Source organism: Chiloscyllium plagiosum, unplaced genomic scaffold, assembly GCF_037043375.1.
Source record: "Chiloscyllium plagiosum isolate Xiang-an unplaced genomic scaffold, Cpla_swu_hap1 HiC_scaffold_2, whole genome shotgun sequence".
NCBI classification, from domain to species: domain Eukaryota; kingdom Metazoa; phylum Chordata; class Chondrichthyes; order Orectolobiformes; family Hemiscylliidae; genus Chiloscyllium; species Chiloscyllium plagiosum.
The window spans coordinates 12456839-12474498 of record NW_028270140.1 but is presented as its reverse complement, the minus strand read 5'-3'; the positions used below and the strand labels follow the sequence as shown (position 1 = coordinate 12474498).

General features: G+C 42.0%; 2 protein-coding genes across 5 annotated transcripts in view; one reads left to right on the top strand and one right to left on the bottom strand.

The window, feature by feature from the left end:
* The window catches only part of ncbp1 (nuclear cap binding protein subunit 1), an 83928-nt gene extending 73258 nt beyond the window's left edge, over window positions 1–10670 (bottom strand). For both annotated transcript variants that reach the window (XR_015759459.1, XM_043719261.2), the window contains exon 1: window positions 10531–10670. Coding sequence is in view for 1 of the 2 variants with exons in the window: in XM_043719261.2 (XP_043575196.1) it covers window positions 10531–10564 (34 nt within the window). In the remaining variant the exon portion in view is untranslated. The remainder of the gene's footprint in view (window positions 1–10530) is intronic.
* A 121-nt stretch (window positions 10671–10791) lies between these two features.
* The window catches only part of tstd2 (thiosulfate sulfurtransferase like domain containing 2), a 30951-nt gene continuing 24082 nt past the window's right edge, over window positions 10792–17660 (top strand). The window contains exons 1-3 of one of the 3 annotated variants that reach the window (XM_043719239.2): window positions 10792–11006; window positions 11661–11723; window positions 11813–12153. In XM_043719239.2, the coding sequence (XP_043575174.1) occupies window positions 10881–11006; window positions 11661–11723; window positions 11813–12153 (530 nt within the window). In that variant the 5' untranslated portion in view covers window positions 10792–10880. The remainder of the gene's footprint in view (window positions 11007–11660; window positions 11724–11812; window positions 12154–17660) is intronic. The other 2 variants (XM_043719219.2, XM_043719229.2) reach the window with 2 other exon arrangements.

Here is a 17660-nt window from a genome sequence, read left to right as displayed (position 1 = left end):
ACAGACTGCAGGGATTTGAGAAGACAGCTCACAATCATCTTGTCAAAGGCAACTAGGGAAAGGCAATAAATACTGGCAGGCCAGTGATGCCCACTCCCATGAGCGAATTTTTAAAAAAGCAGCAGATTTTATAATTATGAACTTCTACACGGCCTTACAGGACAGTAAAAGTTTACGTAAAAACGTACCTGGGAAGTTAACATCCTTCAACTATGCATTCACAGTGCACAGTTCAACATATTAAGTTGAAGTGTGAATCAGCAATGATGGTCGAATGTAACCTGGATAGAAATTAAGTCAAAATGCCACCTTCAGGGAGCCTTGGTCTACTTAAAGGGGCACTGGCACCAGATTTAGACAGCATTTGCTGAATAACCTCTTGGCACTGAGTGCAGATAAAATATGAATTGGTTAAATGCAGGTTAATTAAGGAATCCAGCAGGGATTTATGAAAAGTGGAACTCCTGCGAATTAGTTTTGGGACCATTGTTCTTCCTGATATACACTAATGATCTAAATCATAGTGTACAGGGCATGATTTTAAAATTTAAGAACAGTATAATATTTGGAAGTATTGTGAGAAAGATTGTTTAAAAGTTCAAAAGAACATAAACAGGTTATAGATTCACAGAGATATAGAGTTTAGAAACATACCCTTTGGTCCAACTCGTCCATGCCGACCAGATATCCTAAATAAAACTGGCCCCATTTGCCAGCATTTGGCCCAAAACCCTCCAAACCCTTCCTATTCATTTACCCTTTCCGATGCTTTTTAAATGTTGTAATTGTACCCACTTCCCCCATTTTCTCTGGCAGCTCATTCAATACATGCACGTTCCACCCTCTGCGTGAAAATGTTGCCCCTTAGGTCCCTTTTAAATCATTCCCCCCTCACCGTAAACCTATGCCCTCTAATTCTGGATTGCCCTACCCTGAGAAAAATACCTTTATTATTTACCCTATCCACACCCCTAATGATTTTATAAACCTCTAAATTTACTCCTCAGCCTCCAACACTCCAGGGAAAATAGCCCCGGCCTATTCAGCCTCTCCCTATAGATCAAATCCTCCAACCCGAGCAACATCCTTGTAAATTTTTTCTGAACCTTTTCAAGTTTCACAACATTCTTCCCATAGCAGGGAGACCAGAATTGCATGTAGTATTCCAACAGTGGCCTAATCAATGTTTTGTACAGCTGCAACATGACCTCACAACTCCTATGTTCAATGCACTAAACAAAATAGCAAGCATACCAAATGCTTTCTTCACTATCCTTTCTACCTTTATCCCCACTTTCAAGGAACTATGAAGTGCACGCCAAGTGTTGTTCAGCAACTCTTGCTAGGACCTTACCATTAAGTGTATACGTTCTGCTAAGATTTGCCTTTCCAAAATGCAGAACCTCACATTTATCTAAATTAAACTCCATCTACCACTCCTTGGCATTGGTACATCTGACCAAGATGTTGTTATACTCTTAGATAACCTTCTTCGTTGTCCACTACATTTGCAAACTTACTAACCATACCTCCTACGTTCACATACAAATCATTTATATAAATGACAAAAAGCAGTAGACCCAGCATCGATTCTAGTGACACATCGCCGGTCACAGGCCTCCAGTCTGAAAAGCAACCCTTCAAAACCACCCTCTGTCTTCTACCTCTGAGCCAGTTCTGTATCCAAATGGCAAGTTCTCCCTGTATTCCATGAGATCTGTCCTTGCTAACCAGTCTCCCATGGGGAACCTTATCGAACACCTTCCTGAAGTCCATATAGATCATGCCTACTGCTCTACCCTCATCAATCCTCTTTGTTACTTCTTCAAAAATTTCAATCATATTTGTGAGACATGATTTCCCATACACAAAGCTATGCTGACTATCCCTAATTAGTCCTTGCCTTTCCAAATACATGTACATCCTGTCCCTCAGGATTCCCTCCAACAACTTGCCCACCACCAAGGTCAGGCTCACCAATCTCTAGCTCCTTGGCTTTTCCTTACCATCTTTCTTAAATAGTGGCACCATGTTAGCCAATCGCCAGTCTTCAAACACTTTGTCTGTGGCTATCAATGATACAAATATCTCAGCAAAGAGCTCAGCAATCACTCCCCTAGTTTTCTACAGAGTTCTAGGGTACACCTGATCAGGTCCTGGGGATTCATCTGCCTTTATGCATTTTAATACAGCCAGCACGACCTCCTCAGTAATATGGACATTTTTCAAGATAGAGATATACAGCACAGAATCAGACACTTCGATCCAACTCGTCCATGCCAACCAGATATCCCAACCCAATCTAGTCCCACTTGGCAGCAGCTGGCCCATATTCCTCCAAACCCTTCCTATTCAAATACCTATCCAGATGCCTTTTAAATGTTGCAATTGTACTCGCCTCCACCACTTCCTCTGGTAGCTCATTCCACACACGTACCACCCTCTGCGTGAAAATGTTGCCCATTAGGTCTCTTTTATATCTTTCCCCTCTCACTCTAAACATATGCCCTCTGGTTTTGGACTCCCCCACCCCAGGGAAAAGACTGTCTACTTATCCTAGCCATCCCCCCAATGATTTTATAAATCTTTATTTATTTCCCCACATTCTCTATCTTCCATATCCGTCTCCATAGTTTGCTGGAATGGGTGGGCAAGTACAAGGTGAAATTTAATGCAGTGAAGCATGAATGATAATTTTCATAGGAAGAATGCAGGAGCTCCAAACGTGATACAGTAGCAGAGGAACTTGTGTATAAATGTGCACAAAATCTGAAGGTGACAGGATAGGTTGACAGCGCGGTTAAGAAAGCACACAGCATCACAGGGGCACACAAGGCAAAAACAAGGAAATGAAGTTAAGCCTATATAAACCATTGGTTTAGCCTTAATTGGGTAACGCATCCAGTTTGGGACACACATTTTAAGAAAGATGTGAAAGGAGCAAATAGGGTGCCAAGAAATTTCATAAGAATGATTCTAGGAATGAGATATATCAGTTATATAAATAAATTAGAGAAGTTGAGACAGTTTTGTATACTTTCATCAAATTTCCTCTCAATTGTCTCTTCTCTAAGGAGTCATGTGGGGGTTTTGACAATTAAACAAAAATTCATGAGATATGGAAATTGCCCTTGAATACACATGCTTTGTAGGCCATTGCTGTGAATCTGGCGATAAATATAGACCAGACCAAGTAAGGATGAAAGATTTATTTACCAAAGGGAAATGAGTGAACCAGATGGGTTTTGTAACAATTGGTGATGGTTTCATGTTCTCCATTACTGAGATTAGTTTTCACTTCAAGATTTTTATCAAGTGGCATGGTGAGATTTGAACTGGTCTCTCTAGAGAACATGAGAGTGGGCCTTTGGATTATCAAGTCAAGTGATGTTACCACCATTTTCCCCATACAGCTGATAGAGAAAAATGGCTCCAAGTGGTAACAGGATCAAGAACCAGAGGTCACAAACTTAAGGATAATTGGAAAATGATGCAATGACATGCTCAGTTAATTTTTAATGCAGCAAGTGGTTAGGATTCTAATATACTGTCTGAGAATGTGCTGGAGACAGGTTCATGAATTGGTTAATATCTGAAAAGAAAGGAATTGCTGGAAAACAGGGAAAAGGCACAGGAGAGGCTGATCCTTCAAAAAAAAACCAACAGAAACAATGTGCCAAATTGCCTTTTGTGCTGTAACTATTCTACAATGTTATGAGAACAGTCTTTCAACTCAAGCCAACATTTACCTGTATTTACTCTATAACCTTTATATGCGTATCTAACAAAGATCCATCAGTCTCAGATGTAAAAGCATTAATTGATCTATAATTTATCACCTTTTAAATGGGAGAATTCTCCATTTGCATACCACCATTTGCTGAAAGAAAAGCTTGGTGAAAGTGAGGACTACAGATGCTGGAGATCAGAGTCAAGATTAGAGTGGTGCTGGAAAAGCACAGCATGTCAGGCAACATCTGAGGAGCAGGAAAATCGATGCATCGCAAGCTCCCCTAGCTCCTCCAAACAGCCAGGTTTTGATTTAAAGGTTATGTGCTCTTGTCCTATTGACACCAACAGAAAAAACTTTTCTTTATCTATCTTAACAGATAACAATTCCTTTCAAGATCCTAAAAAATCTCAAATCAAATAAATCATCCTCATTTTACTATATTTCAGAAAATACTTAAATTATGCCTGTAATCTCTTATGTAATCTGATTCTTAGAGCTCCGATGACAATTTGATTCATCTATACTGTACTCCTTCCAAGACCAACATGTTCCAAGATTTGGTAACCAAAACTGTATACAGTATTGCAGACATGATCTAACCAGGTCATTGTAGCAAAGTTTTATCTTTATATTCCAAATCAGAAAAGCCAGTATTCTATTACCCTTTTTGATTTATTTTTACCTACTCCATTTTAGTGATCCATGTAAGTGGACTCCTAAATGTCCATGGTCTTCCGCCGCTGCTATTTCGTTTACCTTTAAAATACCAGGATGTATCCTTTATCTAGTTCAAAATGGATGACATTATACCTACAATGCAAATCTATCCATCATAGTTTTGCCCACTCAATCAACATCTGTTTTTAAAGGGCCCAGATTACCACTGACTAGCAATTTTTTTCCAATATAAAATGGTTTTAAAAAACTGAAATAACTGTGATTTTTTTACAAATTTCTTTACAATAATTGATAGGGAAGGAAAATAATTATGATCAGCTACCCTCTAAAATAACATTCTTGCAAAGTTCAGTACTTTAAAAATAGATGTTCATAAATGTATTACAAGCTGATCTTTAATATGCAAAACCTAATATTTAGATACTGAATGTTACTATGTTTCTTTATTTGTTTTGCTTCTGGTCTCTAGTACCACATCAATGTTCAAGTCCAAAAATAAATCACACTGGAAAATGCTTTTTTAGATTCTCTACAGTTTGGAAACAAACTATTTGGCCCAACAAAGTCCACACCATCCCTCAAAGAGTAGCCCACCCAAACCTATTTCCCTGACTAATGCACCTAACACTATGGGCAATGTCTAGATTAGAGTGGTGCTGGAAAAGCACAAGCAGGTCAGGCAGCATCCGAGGAGCAGGAAAATCAACGTTTTGGGCAAAAGCCCTATTCCTGATGAAGGGCTAGTCAGTGGTAATGTGGGCCTTTTAAAAACAGATGTTGATTGAGTGGGCAAAACTATGATGGATAGATTTGCATTGTAGGTATAATGTCATCCATTTCGAACTAGATAAAGGATACATCCTGGTATTTTAAAGGTATAGACTCTGGTTTCCAGCATCTGCAGTCCTTGTTTTTACCTACTATGGGCAATGTAGCAAGGCCAATCCCCCTAACCTGCACATCTTTGGACTGTGGGAGGAAACCAGAGCACCCAGAAGAAACTCCACACAGTCACCCGAGGCTGGAATCGAACTCACGTCCCTAGCTCTGTGAAGCAGCAGTGCTAATCACTGGGCCACTGTGCCATTTGTGAACCGCTTGTGTAGAAGTAGGACACATGGTATCACTAAAAGACAAACCTGGGCAAACTGCAGTCTGTAAGCCATAACCAGTTCACAGGAACTCCTAACACAGCCCACGGTTGCACCAGAGAATTCCAAGAAAATAGTATTTCAAAGCCAATAGAAGTATGCAAAGTATATTGGCATTGGCCAATGATCAGGCAAGGGGTGTGATTTTCTTGAACATTGCCAATGGCAGCCATGTTAGAGGTAAGGAACACATGTGGAAGAGCAGTGGATGCAACACAAGGTAAATGTGTATTCAGATGCACCTAGTAGTTTACTGCAGTTTTGATCTCTGTTGATTTCCCAATTTTAAAACTTCAACTTATTTTCTCTCAAGATTTCAATGTTCTTTATGAAAAGTCAACCTGTTTTGTTTCGCCATTTTTCTGTACTTTGCTCACTGAAGGTACAGACCCTTGCTGAGGCATGGTGCCACTGGCACTGGCAGTCTAGGACTGGAACCTTCAGGTCTAAAGATAATGCATGTGGAGCAAAATGCATTGGTAGCATTTTAAAACCTATTGGGAAGTTATTAAACTCCAACTCTAGGAATGGGAGAGGACACAGACAATCGCACTCCCTTCAAGATGTGGCTATTATCCTTTAGGACTGAGATAAGGAGAAATGTCATCACTATGAATCTTTGGAATTCTTCACCCTAGAAAGTTGTGTCAATGAACATATTCAACATAACTTAACAAATGTTTGCATTCAAAGGGAAACAAAGAGGATTTGACAAGAAGTGGAATTGAGGTTGGAGACAGGTTCAGGGGCTATGTGGCCTACTCCTGTGCCTACTTCAAGATGTCGGAACATTTATGGGATGGAAGAAAACCGTCCAGCCTAACATATTTGCAAGAGAGGGCTATCCAGTCTAATTCCACCTTCCATCTCCTGGTCCATAGTCTTGCAAGTTACACCACCTCAAGTGTATATGTTTTGGTTACTACTTTTTCATGCAGTGCATTCCAGATCTTCTGAAATATAACATACTCAACTCCCTCCAATTCTGCTGCCAACTACTTTAACTCATTGACGAATTATTGACCTCTGCAAACAAAAAAAGGTTCTTCCTGTCCATTCTATCTTGGTCCCTCATAATTTTACACAGATCAATTAAATCTCCTCTCAGCCTCTTAGGTTCTAAAGAAAAAGCACCCAGCCTATCAAATGTCCCCTTGTAGCAAAACTTCTTTAATCCTGGCAACATTCTTGTAAGACTTTTGTGGTCTCTCTAGTACAAACTCATTTCTTTACATAACTCAGTGACCAGAACTATATACAATACTCTCGCTAGTGTGAACAGTTCTAGTGAAACCTTCCTCCTCTCATACTCCATGATTCAACCAATAACAAAGTATTCTATATACCTCCCATACTATCTGATCTGGCTACATTCAAGTGGCTATACATATACACTTCAAGGTCCCTCTCTTCCTGTACATCTTTCAGAATCCCAACATTTACGACATATTCCCTTGCTTTTTTTGTCCTCAAAACACACTACATCATTTTCCAGATTGAAATTCATTTGTCACATTTCTACCCACTTTCCCGATACATCATTAGCTTCCTACAGTCTAGAATTTTCCTTTTCACTATTAACTGATTTTCTATTAAACCAATTTTCATATCCACAAACATCTTAATTATGCTCCAGACAAAAGGTCTAAATCCTTAGTATGTAACACAAATACCAAGGGACTCAGAAAAGAGTCCAGTAGAACATAATTTGAACAACCTTCCTGCCACAAAGGTATCTGTCAAAATTAACTTTCCGCTTCTACCACAGAGCCTATTTTGGATCCAACTTGCTATTTTACCACTGATGCCATGAACTTTTAAGTTACATGTGGGACTATGTTATAAATCGTCACTAACATGCACATGGACAACATTCATTGTGCTACCTTCAACAATCCTCCTTAGTACCTCAAAAGTGTCTCTGGACCAAAAGCATTAATTCGATTTCTCTCTCTATAGATGTTGTGAAACCTGAGGTGTTCCAGCAATTTCTGTTCTTTCAGATTTCCAGCATCAACAGTTTTTATTTTGCATAGGGCCAATGGGATCAGTTCTGGGACTGATATCAGGAGATAGGGACAGTGGGATCAATTCTGGGATTAATATCAGGTTTAGAGAGATAGTGGCATAAATTCTGGGATTAATATTAGGTTATAGGGACAATGGGATCAATTCTGGGATTGATATCAAAACTATAGGGACAGTGGGATCAACCTGAGATTGATACCAGGAATGTAGGGATAGTGGGATCAACCTGAGATTAATACCAGGACTATAGGGACAGTGGGATCAACCTGAGATTGATACGAGGACAACAGGGATAGTGGGATCACATCTGGGATTGATACCAGTACTATACAGATAGTGGGATCAGTCAGGGAATGGTAGCAGGACTATAGGCTGTGGGATCAGTCTGGACAGGAATATATGGACAGGAATATATATACCAGGAATATATGGACAGTGGGATAAATTCTGGGATTAATACCAGGTTTATAGGGATAGTGGGATAAATTCTGGGATGATATTAGGCTATAAGGACAGTGGGGTCAATTCTGAGATTGATACCAGAACTATGGGGACAGTGGCATCAGTCTGGGGTTGATACCAGGACTGTAGGGACGGTGGGATCAGCCTTGGATTGATACCAGGACAACAAGGGCAGTGTGGTCAGCCTGGGGTTGATACCAGGACTATAGGGGCAGTGGGGTCAGACTGGATTGATACCAGGACTATAGAGACAGTGGGATCAGCCTGGGGTTGATACCAGGACTATAGGGACAGTGGGATCAGTCTGGGGTTGATACCAGGACTACAGGATAGTGGGATTAATCTGGGAATGGTAGCAGGACAATAGGGACTGTGGGATCAGTCTGGGATTGATACCAGGAATATAGGGAAGGTGTGATCAATTCAAGAATTGATAACAGAACTAGAGGGACAGTGGGATCAATTCTGGGATTGATAACAGAACTAAGGACAGTGGGAGCAATTCTGAGATTAATACTAGGTTATAGGGACAGTGAGATAAATTCTGGGATTGATATTAGGCTAACGACAGTGGGATCAATTCTGATTGATACCAGAACTATAGGGACACTGCGATCAGCCTGGGATTGATACTAGGACTATAGGGACAGTGGGATCAGCATGGGGTTGATACCAGGAGAATAGGGACAGTGGGATCAGTCTAGGGTTGATACCAGGACTATACGGACGGTGTGATCAGTCTGGGGTTGATACCAGGACTATAGGGACAGTGGGATCAGCCTGGGATTGATATCAGGACTATAAGGACAGTGGGATCAGCCTGGGGTTGATACCAGGGCTAGAGGGACAGTGGGATCAACCTGAGATTAATACCAGGACTATAGGGACAGTGGAATCAGCCTGGGGTTGATACCAGGACTATCGGGACTGTGGGATCAGTCTGGGGTTGACACCAGGACTATAGGCACCGTGGGATCAGCCTGGGATTGATACCAGGACTATAGGGACAGTGGGATCAGCCTGGGATTGATACCAGGACTATTGGGACAGTGTGATCAGTCTGGGGTTGATACTAGGACTATAGGGACAGTGGGATCAGCCTGGGGTTGATACCAGGACTATCGGGACTGTGGGATCAGTCTGGGGTTGACACCAGGACTATAGGGACAGTGTAATCAGTCTGGGATTGACACCAGGAGTATAGGGACAGTGGGATCAGCCTGGGATTGATACCAGGACTATAGGGACAGTGGGATCAGTCTGGGGTTGATACTAGGAGAATAGGGACAGTGGAATCAGTCTGGGGTTGATACCAGGATTATAGGGACAGTGTAATCAGTCTGGGGTTGATACCGGGACTATCGGGACAGTGTGATCAGTCTAGGGTTGACACCAGGACTATAGGGACAGTGGGATCAGCCTGGGGTTGATACTGGGACTATAGGGAAAGTGGAATAAGTCTGGGGTTGATACTAGGAGAATAGGGACAGTGGGATCAGTCTGGGGTTGATACCAGAACTATAGGGACAGTGGGATCAGCCTGGAATTGATACCAGGACTATAGGGACAGTGTGATCAGCCTGGGGTTGATACCAGGAGAATAGGGACAGTGGGATCAGCCTGGGATTGATACCAGGACTATAGGGACAGTGTGATCAGCCTGGGGTTGATACCAGGACTATAGGAGAAAGTGAGGTCTGCAGATGCTGGAGATCAGAGCTGGAAATGTGTTGCTGGAAAAGCACAGCAGGTCAGGCAGCATCCAGGGAACAGGAGAATCGACGTTTCGGGCATAGTAGGGCTTATGCCCGAAACGTCGATTCTCCTGTTCCCTGGATGCTGCCTGACCTGCTGCGCTTTTCCAGCAACACATTTCCAACCAGGACTATAGGGACAGTGTGATCAGCCTGGGGTTGATACCAGGAGAATAGGGACAGTGGGATCAGCCTGGGATTGATACCAGGACTATAGGGACAGTGTGATCAGCCTGGGGTTGATACCAGGACTATAGGGACAGTGTGATCAGCCTGGGGTTGATACCAGGAGAATAGGGACAGTGGGATCAGCCTGGGATTGATACCAGGACTATAGGGACAGTGTGATCAGCCTGGGGTTGATACCAGGACTATAGGGACAGTGTGATCAGCCTGGGGTTGATACCAGGACTATAGGGACAGTGTGATCAGCCTGGGGTTGATACCAGGAGAATAGGGACAGTGTGATCAGCCTGGGGTTGATACCAGGACTGTAGGAGCAATGGGATTATGCGGGACGATACTTTATGTGGGAAAATAAGCAATGGAGGCTGTTGAATAATATCGATATCTGGAGATAACGATAGCGGGAACTAGACATGGTTATCACTGGTTGAATAAGGCCGCTCTCAGTACCAAAGAGGATTAATAAACCGGTAGTCACTCAGTAAGGTAACAGACTAAGTGAAGCGCTCGCATCGTGCGCTGCCGCCGTTTCACCCACCGTCATTATCGTCACTGTGCCGTCTTCTCGACATTTCTGTCCGGGGCCGATATCACGAGCAGCCGAGAACAAGGTAATCGCTCGCTGGGCTTTGCGGCCGGTCCACCACCGCTCCTAGCCCTTTCTCCGGTCACTCACAACTTCCCCCAACGACAACCCCCCTCCCCCCCCCCCGATTATGGCGGGCACTCTGTTACATGCACTTCCGGGGTAAATCCTCGCGTGTTGGCCAAGTGGTTCCGGTGGGAGGGTTGGTCTGAGGCGGAGGCGACGAGAAGCTTTCTCTCTCTCTCTCTCACTCGCTCCCTGGAGCTGGCTTCGGGAGACCCCTGCCCGCGAGCCCCGCTGCCATGGAGACACCGCTCCATCCAGGAACGCTCGAGCCGGGCGTTGAGAGGTGGCACGAGCTGAAAGGCTGCGGGGCGCGCGCCCTGCCGAGGCCGAGCCGCAAGCGCCGGGGAGCCGTTAGGAAACGGGTGAGAGCCCGGGGCGAGGAAACGGTTAAAATCAGCGAGGGTGGGGAAAAAGGATAAGAGTCTGGGGGAGTCGGGAAACGGGTGAGATCCCGGGGGAGGAAGGTCAGGAAAAGTTTGGAAGTCGGCTGGCGGGTGTGAAGGGTCTTGACTCCAGGGTAGGTTGAGAACTGGGCTGGGTCAAGACAGGGTTTGTGTTGTTTGACAGACCAGAACCACTTCTCAACTATTTATTTGTCTTTTTTTTTTGCGGGGCTGGGGGGGCATCAGATACAAATAACGATCTGTCCAACGCTTGTTGGCAATAAGGTTTAGCCCACAGTGACAAATGTTACTTGCAATAACAGTAATTTATAACCTGATGAAAACATGAAGCTGTTTCACTTGCTTAAATTCGCATTTTGGCTTTGGTTCTTTAGTTGTAATCCTCTTCTAGAATGCTTCATTTGATGTAGAATTCTGTTTGAAGCCTGACATTTTTTTTGATGCTGCGTAAAAGTAATCTTCATAGATCTAGGCATATTCCATGATTCGTGCTTGATCCTGAAAGTAAAAGGAACTGAAAGCAAATTATTTCAAAAATTCTTAGTTTTTGAGACATATAATTAAAATGCTAAGTTGTATTTGGTGAGGAATACTGATTTTTATTGTGACCAGCATCGTAGACCAAATGATCCACAATCTGTCATAATCAATGAAGAAATGCATATGTGCTTTCTAGTAAGTATTTAAGATAAACGATCAAATGTATTCCCTATAGTTTTCCTTTCTGTATTATACTTTAATTTACATATATACTCATTTTATAGGCATTCGCCCTCTTTATCAATTCACGACAAGTACCTAAAGTTGGCAGTACCTCACCACAAGAATTGGGTAGGCCAAATGTTCATTGGGAATGCTGTGGGCAGCAGTTTGAAAAAGTGGAGGACATTCACAAGCATGTGGCCAATGAACATATGCCTGAGGTTATACAACAGACTGAAGCTATTTTCAAGATGTTTGCCCAAAAAAGCAAGTTGACAACAGTACCTGATTCTTCTTCAGATCACAATGTTGTATCACCACAGCACAGTGGAACTAAAAAAGAATTTGACATATCCAAGTGGTTGCCTGATACAAGTCACATAAATTTTGATGAGCTAACGTGGTAAGAACTTTGTAAGAGTCTTTTGTTAGTTACACTAAATTGTGAAAGTATTTAAGTTGTTACGCATCTGCACTTTCTAGGGCTTGTTTGAAAATTTGGAACTCCAGTACTGTTAGAAAATTGTTCAATTTTACAGTGCTTTGTATGGCTAAAATTACCCTCCTAATAATTTCAAACAGCTTAATTAAGACACTCATGATGCTTCAAAATCACTTTGAGTTGGATTCGCAATTCTTTGTGCTGGAAGCCTTCTATGTATTACACATGAGACCCTCGAAGCTTTGAAGTTACACTTCTGTTTCTCAGTGTTGCCAAATTTAAATAGTATTCCTCTTAGCACTGTTCTATTAAATGAGTATTAATTGTCCATTATTTATGTTATAATTGACAAATCTGGGAACATGTGAGATATGGCACAACCTACTTTGGCCTTCACATTTCAAGATGAGCAAGAATATAAATAAATATGCATTTTTGATTTCCTCACCCATAGGAATCTGCATGAATATTGAAAAATGCACCACTGTAGAATGGACTTTTATACTCATTTGATATAACGACCATTTTAATCATGGTTTGACACATTCAGATGAAATATCCAGATTCTCCAAAGCTAGATGATGTATATAGTAGTCCATCTGTATCTGCAGGTGATACGTTCCAAGACCCACCGTGGATGGTAACGAACTCTATCATTTAAATGGGAAACTTACCTCCCTGGCAGATCCCTGGTCCCTGGATCTGGAAGTTCCATGTGATGTTTTCAGGCCGCGGTAAAGCACAGATAACTGAAACCGTGGAAACCAATTCCACAGATACAGGGGTTCTACTGTAAATAACGTAATGGACTGGCAAGCTATGTTTAATATATTGACATTCATTTTTAGTAGAAAAGTGTGGCACTGGAAAAGCACAGCAGATCAGGTAGTATCCGAGGAGGAGCAGAGTCGTCGTTTCGGGCATTAGCCCTGGTGGGGGAGGGGAGATGGAGGGGAAGGAGTAGAGGATCTGAGAGATAAATGGGGGATAAGGGTAGGGGGAAGGTGATAGGTAGATGCAGATGAGGTGGTGATAGTGATAGGTCAGAAGGTGATGGGTAGATGCAGATAGGTGGGAAGAAAGATGGACAAGTAGGACAGTTCAAGAAAGTGGTGCTGAATTAGGGTTTGTATCTGGGATGCAGTGGGGGGAGGGAGATTGATTAGGAAAGTCGATGTTGGTGGCATGTGGTTGAAGGATCCCAAGGCGGAAGATACAGTGTTCTTCCTCCAGTCATTGAGTGGCTTGGATTTGGTGGTGGAGGAGGCCCAGGACTTGCATGTGGGTGGCTGGGGCGGGCAGGGGGGAGATGTTGTAGTGGTCGGCCATAGGGCAGTGAGATTGTTTGTGCGTGTGTTACTGCGATGTTCCATTTTACCCAAGCTAAGTCTATCTTTTACAGAGAGAATTAAGTCTCTTGCTTACAGTTGCTTTAAATGTTTTCTATGAAGTTTGAACCTTCTGAGTTTTAATCAGTTAGATTCCCTGCCCTCAACAATAGTCTTAAATTGATATTAGATGGTGATCTCATTCAGTTTAAATGAATTGCTTATGTGAAAATGGTTTTAAAGAAAATCATAGAGTCAGCATAGTTTTATGGAAGGTAGATTGTGTTTGACTTATTTGCTAGAGTTTTTCAAAGATGTGGCAAGCTTAGTGGACAATGGGAAACCTGAAAATGTTATATTTCTGGACTTGCAGAAGGCATTTGATAACACACTGCACAAAGGTTAATGCACGATGTATGATCACATAAGGTTGGGGTAATTTATTAGCTTTGTTAGAGGATTGGCTAATCAACAGAAAGCAGAGAGTCAGGATAAATGGATCTTTTTCTGGCTGGCAAGATGTAACTTGGGGTTACCATGGGGTTTGGTCCTTGGAGCTCCAACCCTTTACAATTCATATTAATGACTTGAATACAGGGGTAAGGGTAATATAGTCACATTTGCAGATGACACTAATACAAGTAGATGAGTAAATTGCAATGAACAAATTAGAGAGTACCTGTATTACCAATGGATATGGATTGATCAGGAGAATGGGCCAAAATTTGGCAGATGGCATTTAACATGGGTAAGTGTGAGGTTCTACCTTTTGATCAGAAGAATAGAAAGGCAACTTGTTATGAAAATGGAGAGAAACTCGGTGATTCGGAGGAGTGGGATCTGGGTTTCCTTGTACGTAAACTGCAGAAAGCCAGCATGAGATAATAACGGGGAATTTTGGCATTTAATGCTAAAGGAATAGTGTGCAAATGAAGGGAACACTTGCAGCAACTGTACAAAGCGATAGTGGAACTGGCCTGGAGTATTGTTCCTCTTGAGGGATTAGATTACAATAGATTACCTACAGTGTGGAAACAGGCCATTCGGCCCAACAAGTCCACACCGACCTTCTGAACAGTAACCCAACCAGACACATTACCCTCTGACTAGTGCAACTAACACTATAGGCAATTTAACACGGCCAATTTCCTGACCTGCACATCTTTAGACTGTGGGAGGAAACCGGAGCACCTGGAGGAAACCCACGCAGACACTGGCAGAATGTGCAAATTCCACACAGACAGTGTGGAATTTGCCCGAGGCTGGAATTGAACACTGGTCCCTGGTGCTGTGAGGCAGCAGTGCTAACCACTGAACCACTGTGCTACCCTCATGTAGTTGCACTGGAGACAGTTCAGAGGAGGTTCACTCGATTGATTCCGGCGATGAGGAGTTTGTCATATGAGGTCAGATTGAGGAGTTTAGGCCTACATTATCTAGAATTTAGGATGAGAGGAGATTTGATTGAGATATATAAGTTGCTGTTGTAGGGCATTCTGGAATGAGAGATCATTGTTTTCAGGTAAGGGGTTGTAGATTTAAAACAGATGAGAAATTACTTCTCTCAAGAGGGTTGCGAATCTGGAATTCGCGACCCCAGTATGTGGTGGATGACGGGACATTGAGTAAATTTGAGAAAAAGATAGGCAGATTTTTAACTAGTGATGTGTTGAAGAGTTATGTAAAACAGGCAGGAAAGTGGACTTGAGGCTGTGATAAAATTAACCATGCTTGTGTTGAATGGTGGAGCTTGCTCGAGGGGCTGAATTGTTTATCTAATTGAGTGAATTTTCTTCATGTTCTTTGAATTCCAGGTTGGATACAAATGTTTGATCTTGATAAGTAAATAATGTCACTGTAGTCCATAGATAACAGATGGTGGTTTGACTTGCCTCTGATGAGGGAAGAAATTGAGAAGGAAGGATCTTTAGCCTCAGCCAGTGTGGGAATTGAACCCCAAGCTGTTGGCATCACTATGCCATGCAAACCAGATGTCCAGCCAGCTGAGCAGCCAACCCCAAATCTTGATAAATAAGTAATTTTTTTGTAATCACTCAAACTAGGCTTTGTTTATGATAAGGATGTTAACACATACAATCAAAGTACAGCAACTAAACTTGCAACACTTTAGGAGGCATTGTACATTTGTACAAAATTTCAAATACAGTGTATGTAATAAATACTGGTGTTGTCATTGTACATGTACATTCTGAATGAATGATGCACATGGATAGCATCCTTGTGCTTTTGAAGTTACAGTTACTCCATGTGAGCAATATTGCATTTGGATAGAAAGAAAGTGATAGGTCTCGCAGAGACAAAGGCTGCCATTAGTGGTTGCACAGAAAGGAGTTGACTGCTGATCCTTTGTAGGCTATCTGGTGGAATGCAGGCTGAAAGACAACCTCTGGTTAGAAAGATTCTAGACATTCCTCCTGGCTTTGCCAGGGCGCAAACATTGCTGAATTGGTCTGTAAAGCTTGTGGTCAGGTTGGGAATTGTCTGAAATCCTGAGGGAAATATCTTTTGATGGTCACGCAACTTTACAACATGGTGAAATGAGGAGACGTGGATTTCTGTACTACCCTATACTTGACTAATGTACTCATTCACATGCATGATTCTCATAAGGCAAGATCTCGGTTTCATAGGGAGACAAGAGCCTCGTTGAGACACAAAGGAAATCTAAAAATAAGGTAAACCAGTCCATTCATGCACATGTCACAGCTGGGTCAGCATCATCATTGGATGAAATCTGAGGATCATTTGGCTTGCAAAGGTGGAATGGACTGAAAGTTACACCTTTCAAACTCCAAAGTGGGAGTTTCCCATTCCAAGTGTCTGGTCAAACAATACACATGGTAGTCTCAGACTGTTCATTAAGAGCAGGATGAGGAAAATTACATGATGCTGCAATAGATTCTAAAGTACGTTGAGCACAAATTTGAAAATCTGTTTGAGTGTCCAGTGGCAGAGCTTTGGAAGATGGGAAACGAAGGAATGACCAAATTGTCCATCATTGTTCCCAACAAAACCCATTCCACATATCTGCTATCACAATAGTGCACCTAACCCTTCTTGTTGACTACTCTCTGAGAGTAGAAACAGTGAGGAATTTCGTATAGATGTGTGCTCCATTTGTAGATAGCAATTATAAACAGAGGATTTGAGAACAAAACCAACTTTTTAGGAGTGGTGATTTGCTGGAAGACCTCAATGTCACATTTTCTTTGATTGTCATCCCACAATCACTAGCTTTCACAAATATGCAGGAATTCTTGCACAAGAAAAAACAAGGCTATCTTAAAATAAAGAAATATTGCTACATTATCTCCAAGTGTGGAAAGCTACAATACTAAAAAAGCCATTCTGAATTATTACTGACTTAACCTGTTTTGTGCAGATATGGTATTTACAGTAGGTGTCTGGCAGAATAATAGCTCTCTGTGGTTCTTTGTAAACTGTGCTCAGGGCAGGTAAAATATATTCCAGTTATCCAGTAGTTATGCTTGAAGGTGACATTTGTTCTGTACCTTTGTAGGCTGTGTGTAGTATTGCTGCTTCATTTAGTGTTAATTCTCTCAATCTTTTCTAGTGCTTTGCCTTCTCCAGTTGGGGCATGTTTAGTGCAGAGTTCCAAAACCAAACTCTTGCATAGTTTTAACCATCTTTTAGTCCATCCAAGTTGTTTATAGTTTATTTTGATTTTGCTGAAGTAAAGCCATTACCATTGTTAGTAACTGTAGAGTAAGTTCAAAGCTTCTGAACAGATTCTGCTAATTATTTGGTTATAGAATGTGTAGTGAAGCTTCTCAAAGATAGGACTGTGGGTGAACATAAATCTTAGGTAACATATGAACATAGAAGATTGGAGCAGGAGAAGGCCGTTCGGCCCTTTGAGCCTATTCACAATTCAACGTCATCATACCTGATTGTCCAACTCAACAGTCTAATCTTGCTTTTTCCCCATAACCTTTGATTCCATTCGCCCCAAGTGCTATATCTTGCTGCTGCTTGAATACGATCAATGTTTTGATGTCATCTACTTACTGTGGTAATGAATTCTAGAGGCTCACCATTCTGGGTGAAGAAATGTCTCCCCATCTCTGTCCTAAATGCTCTATCCCAAATCTTCAGACT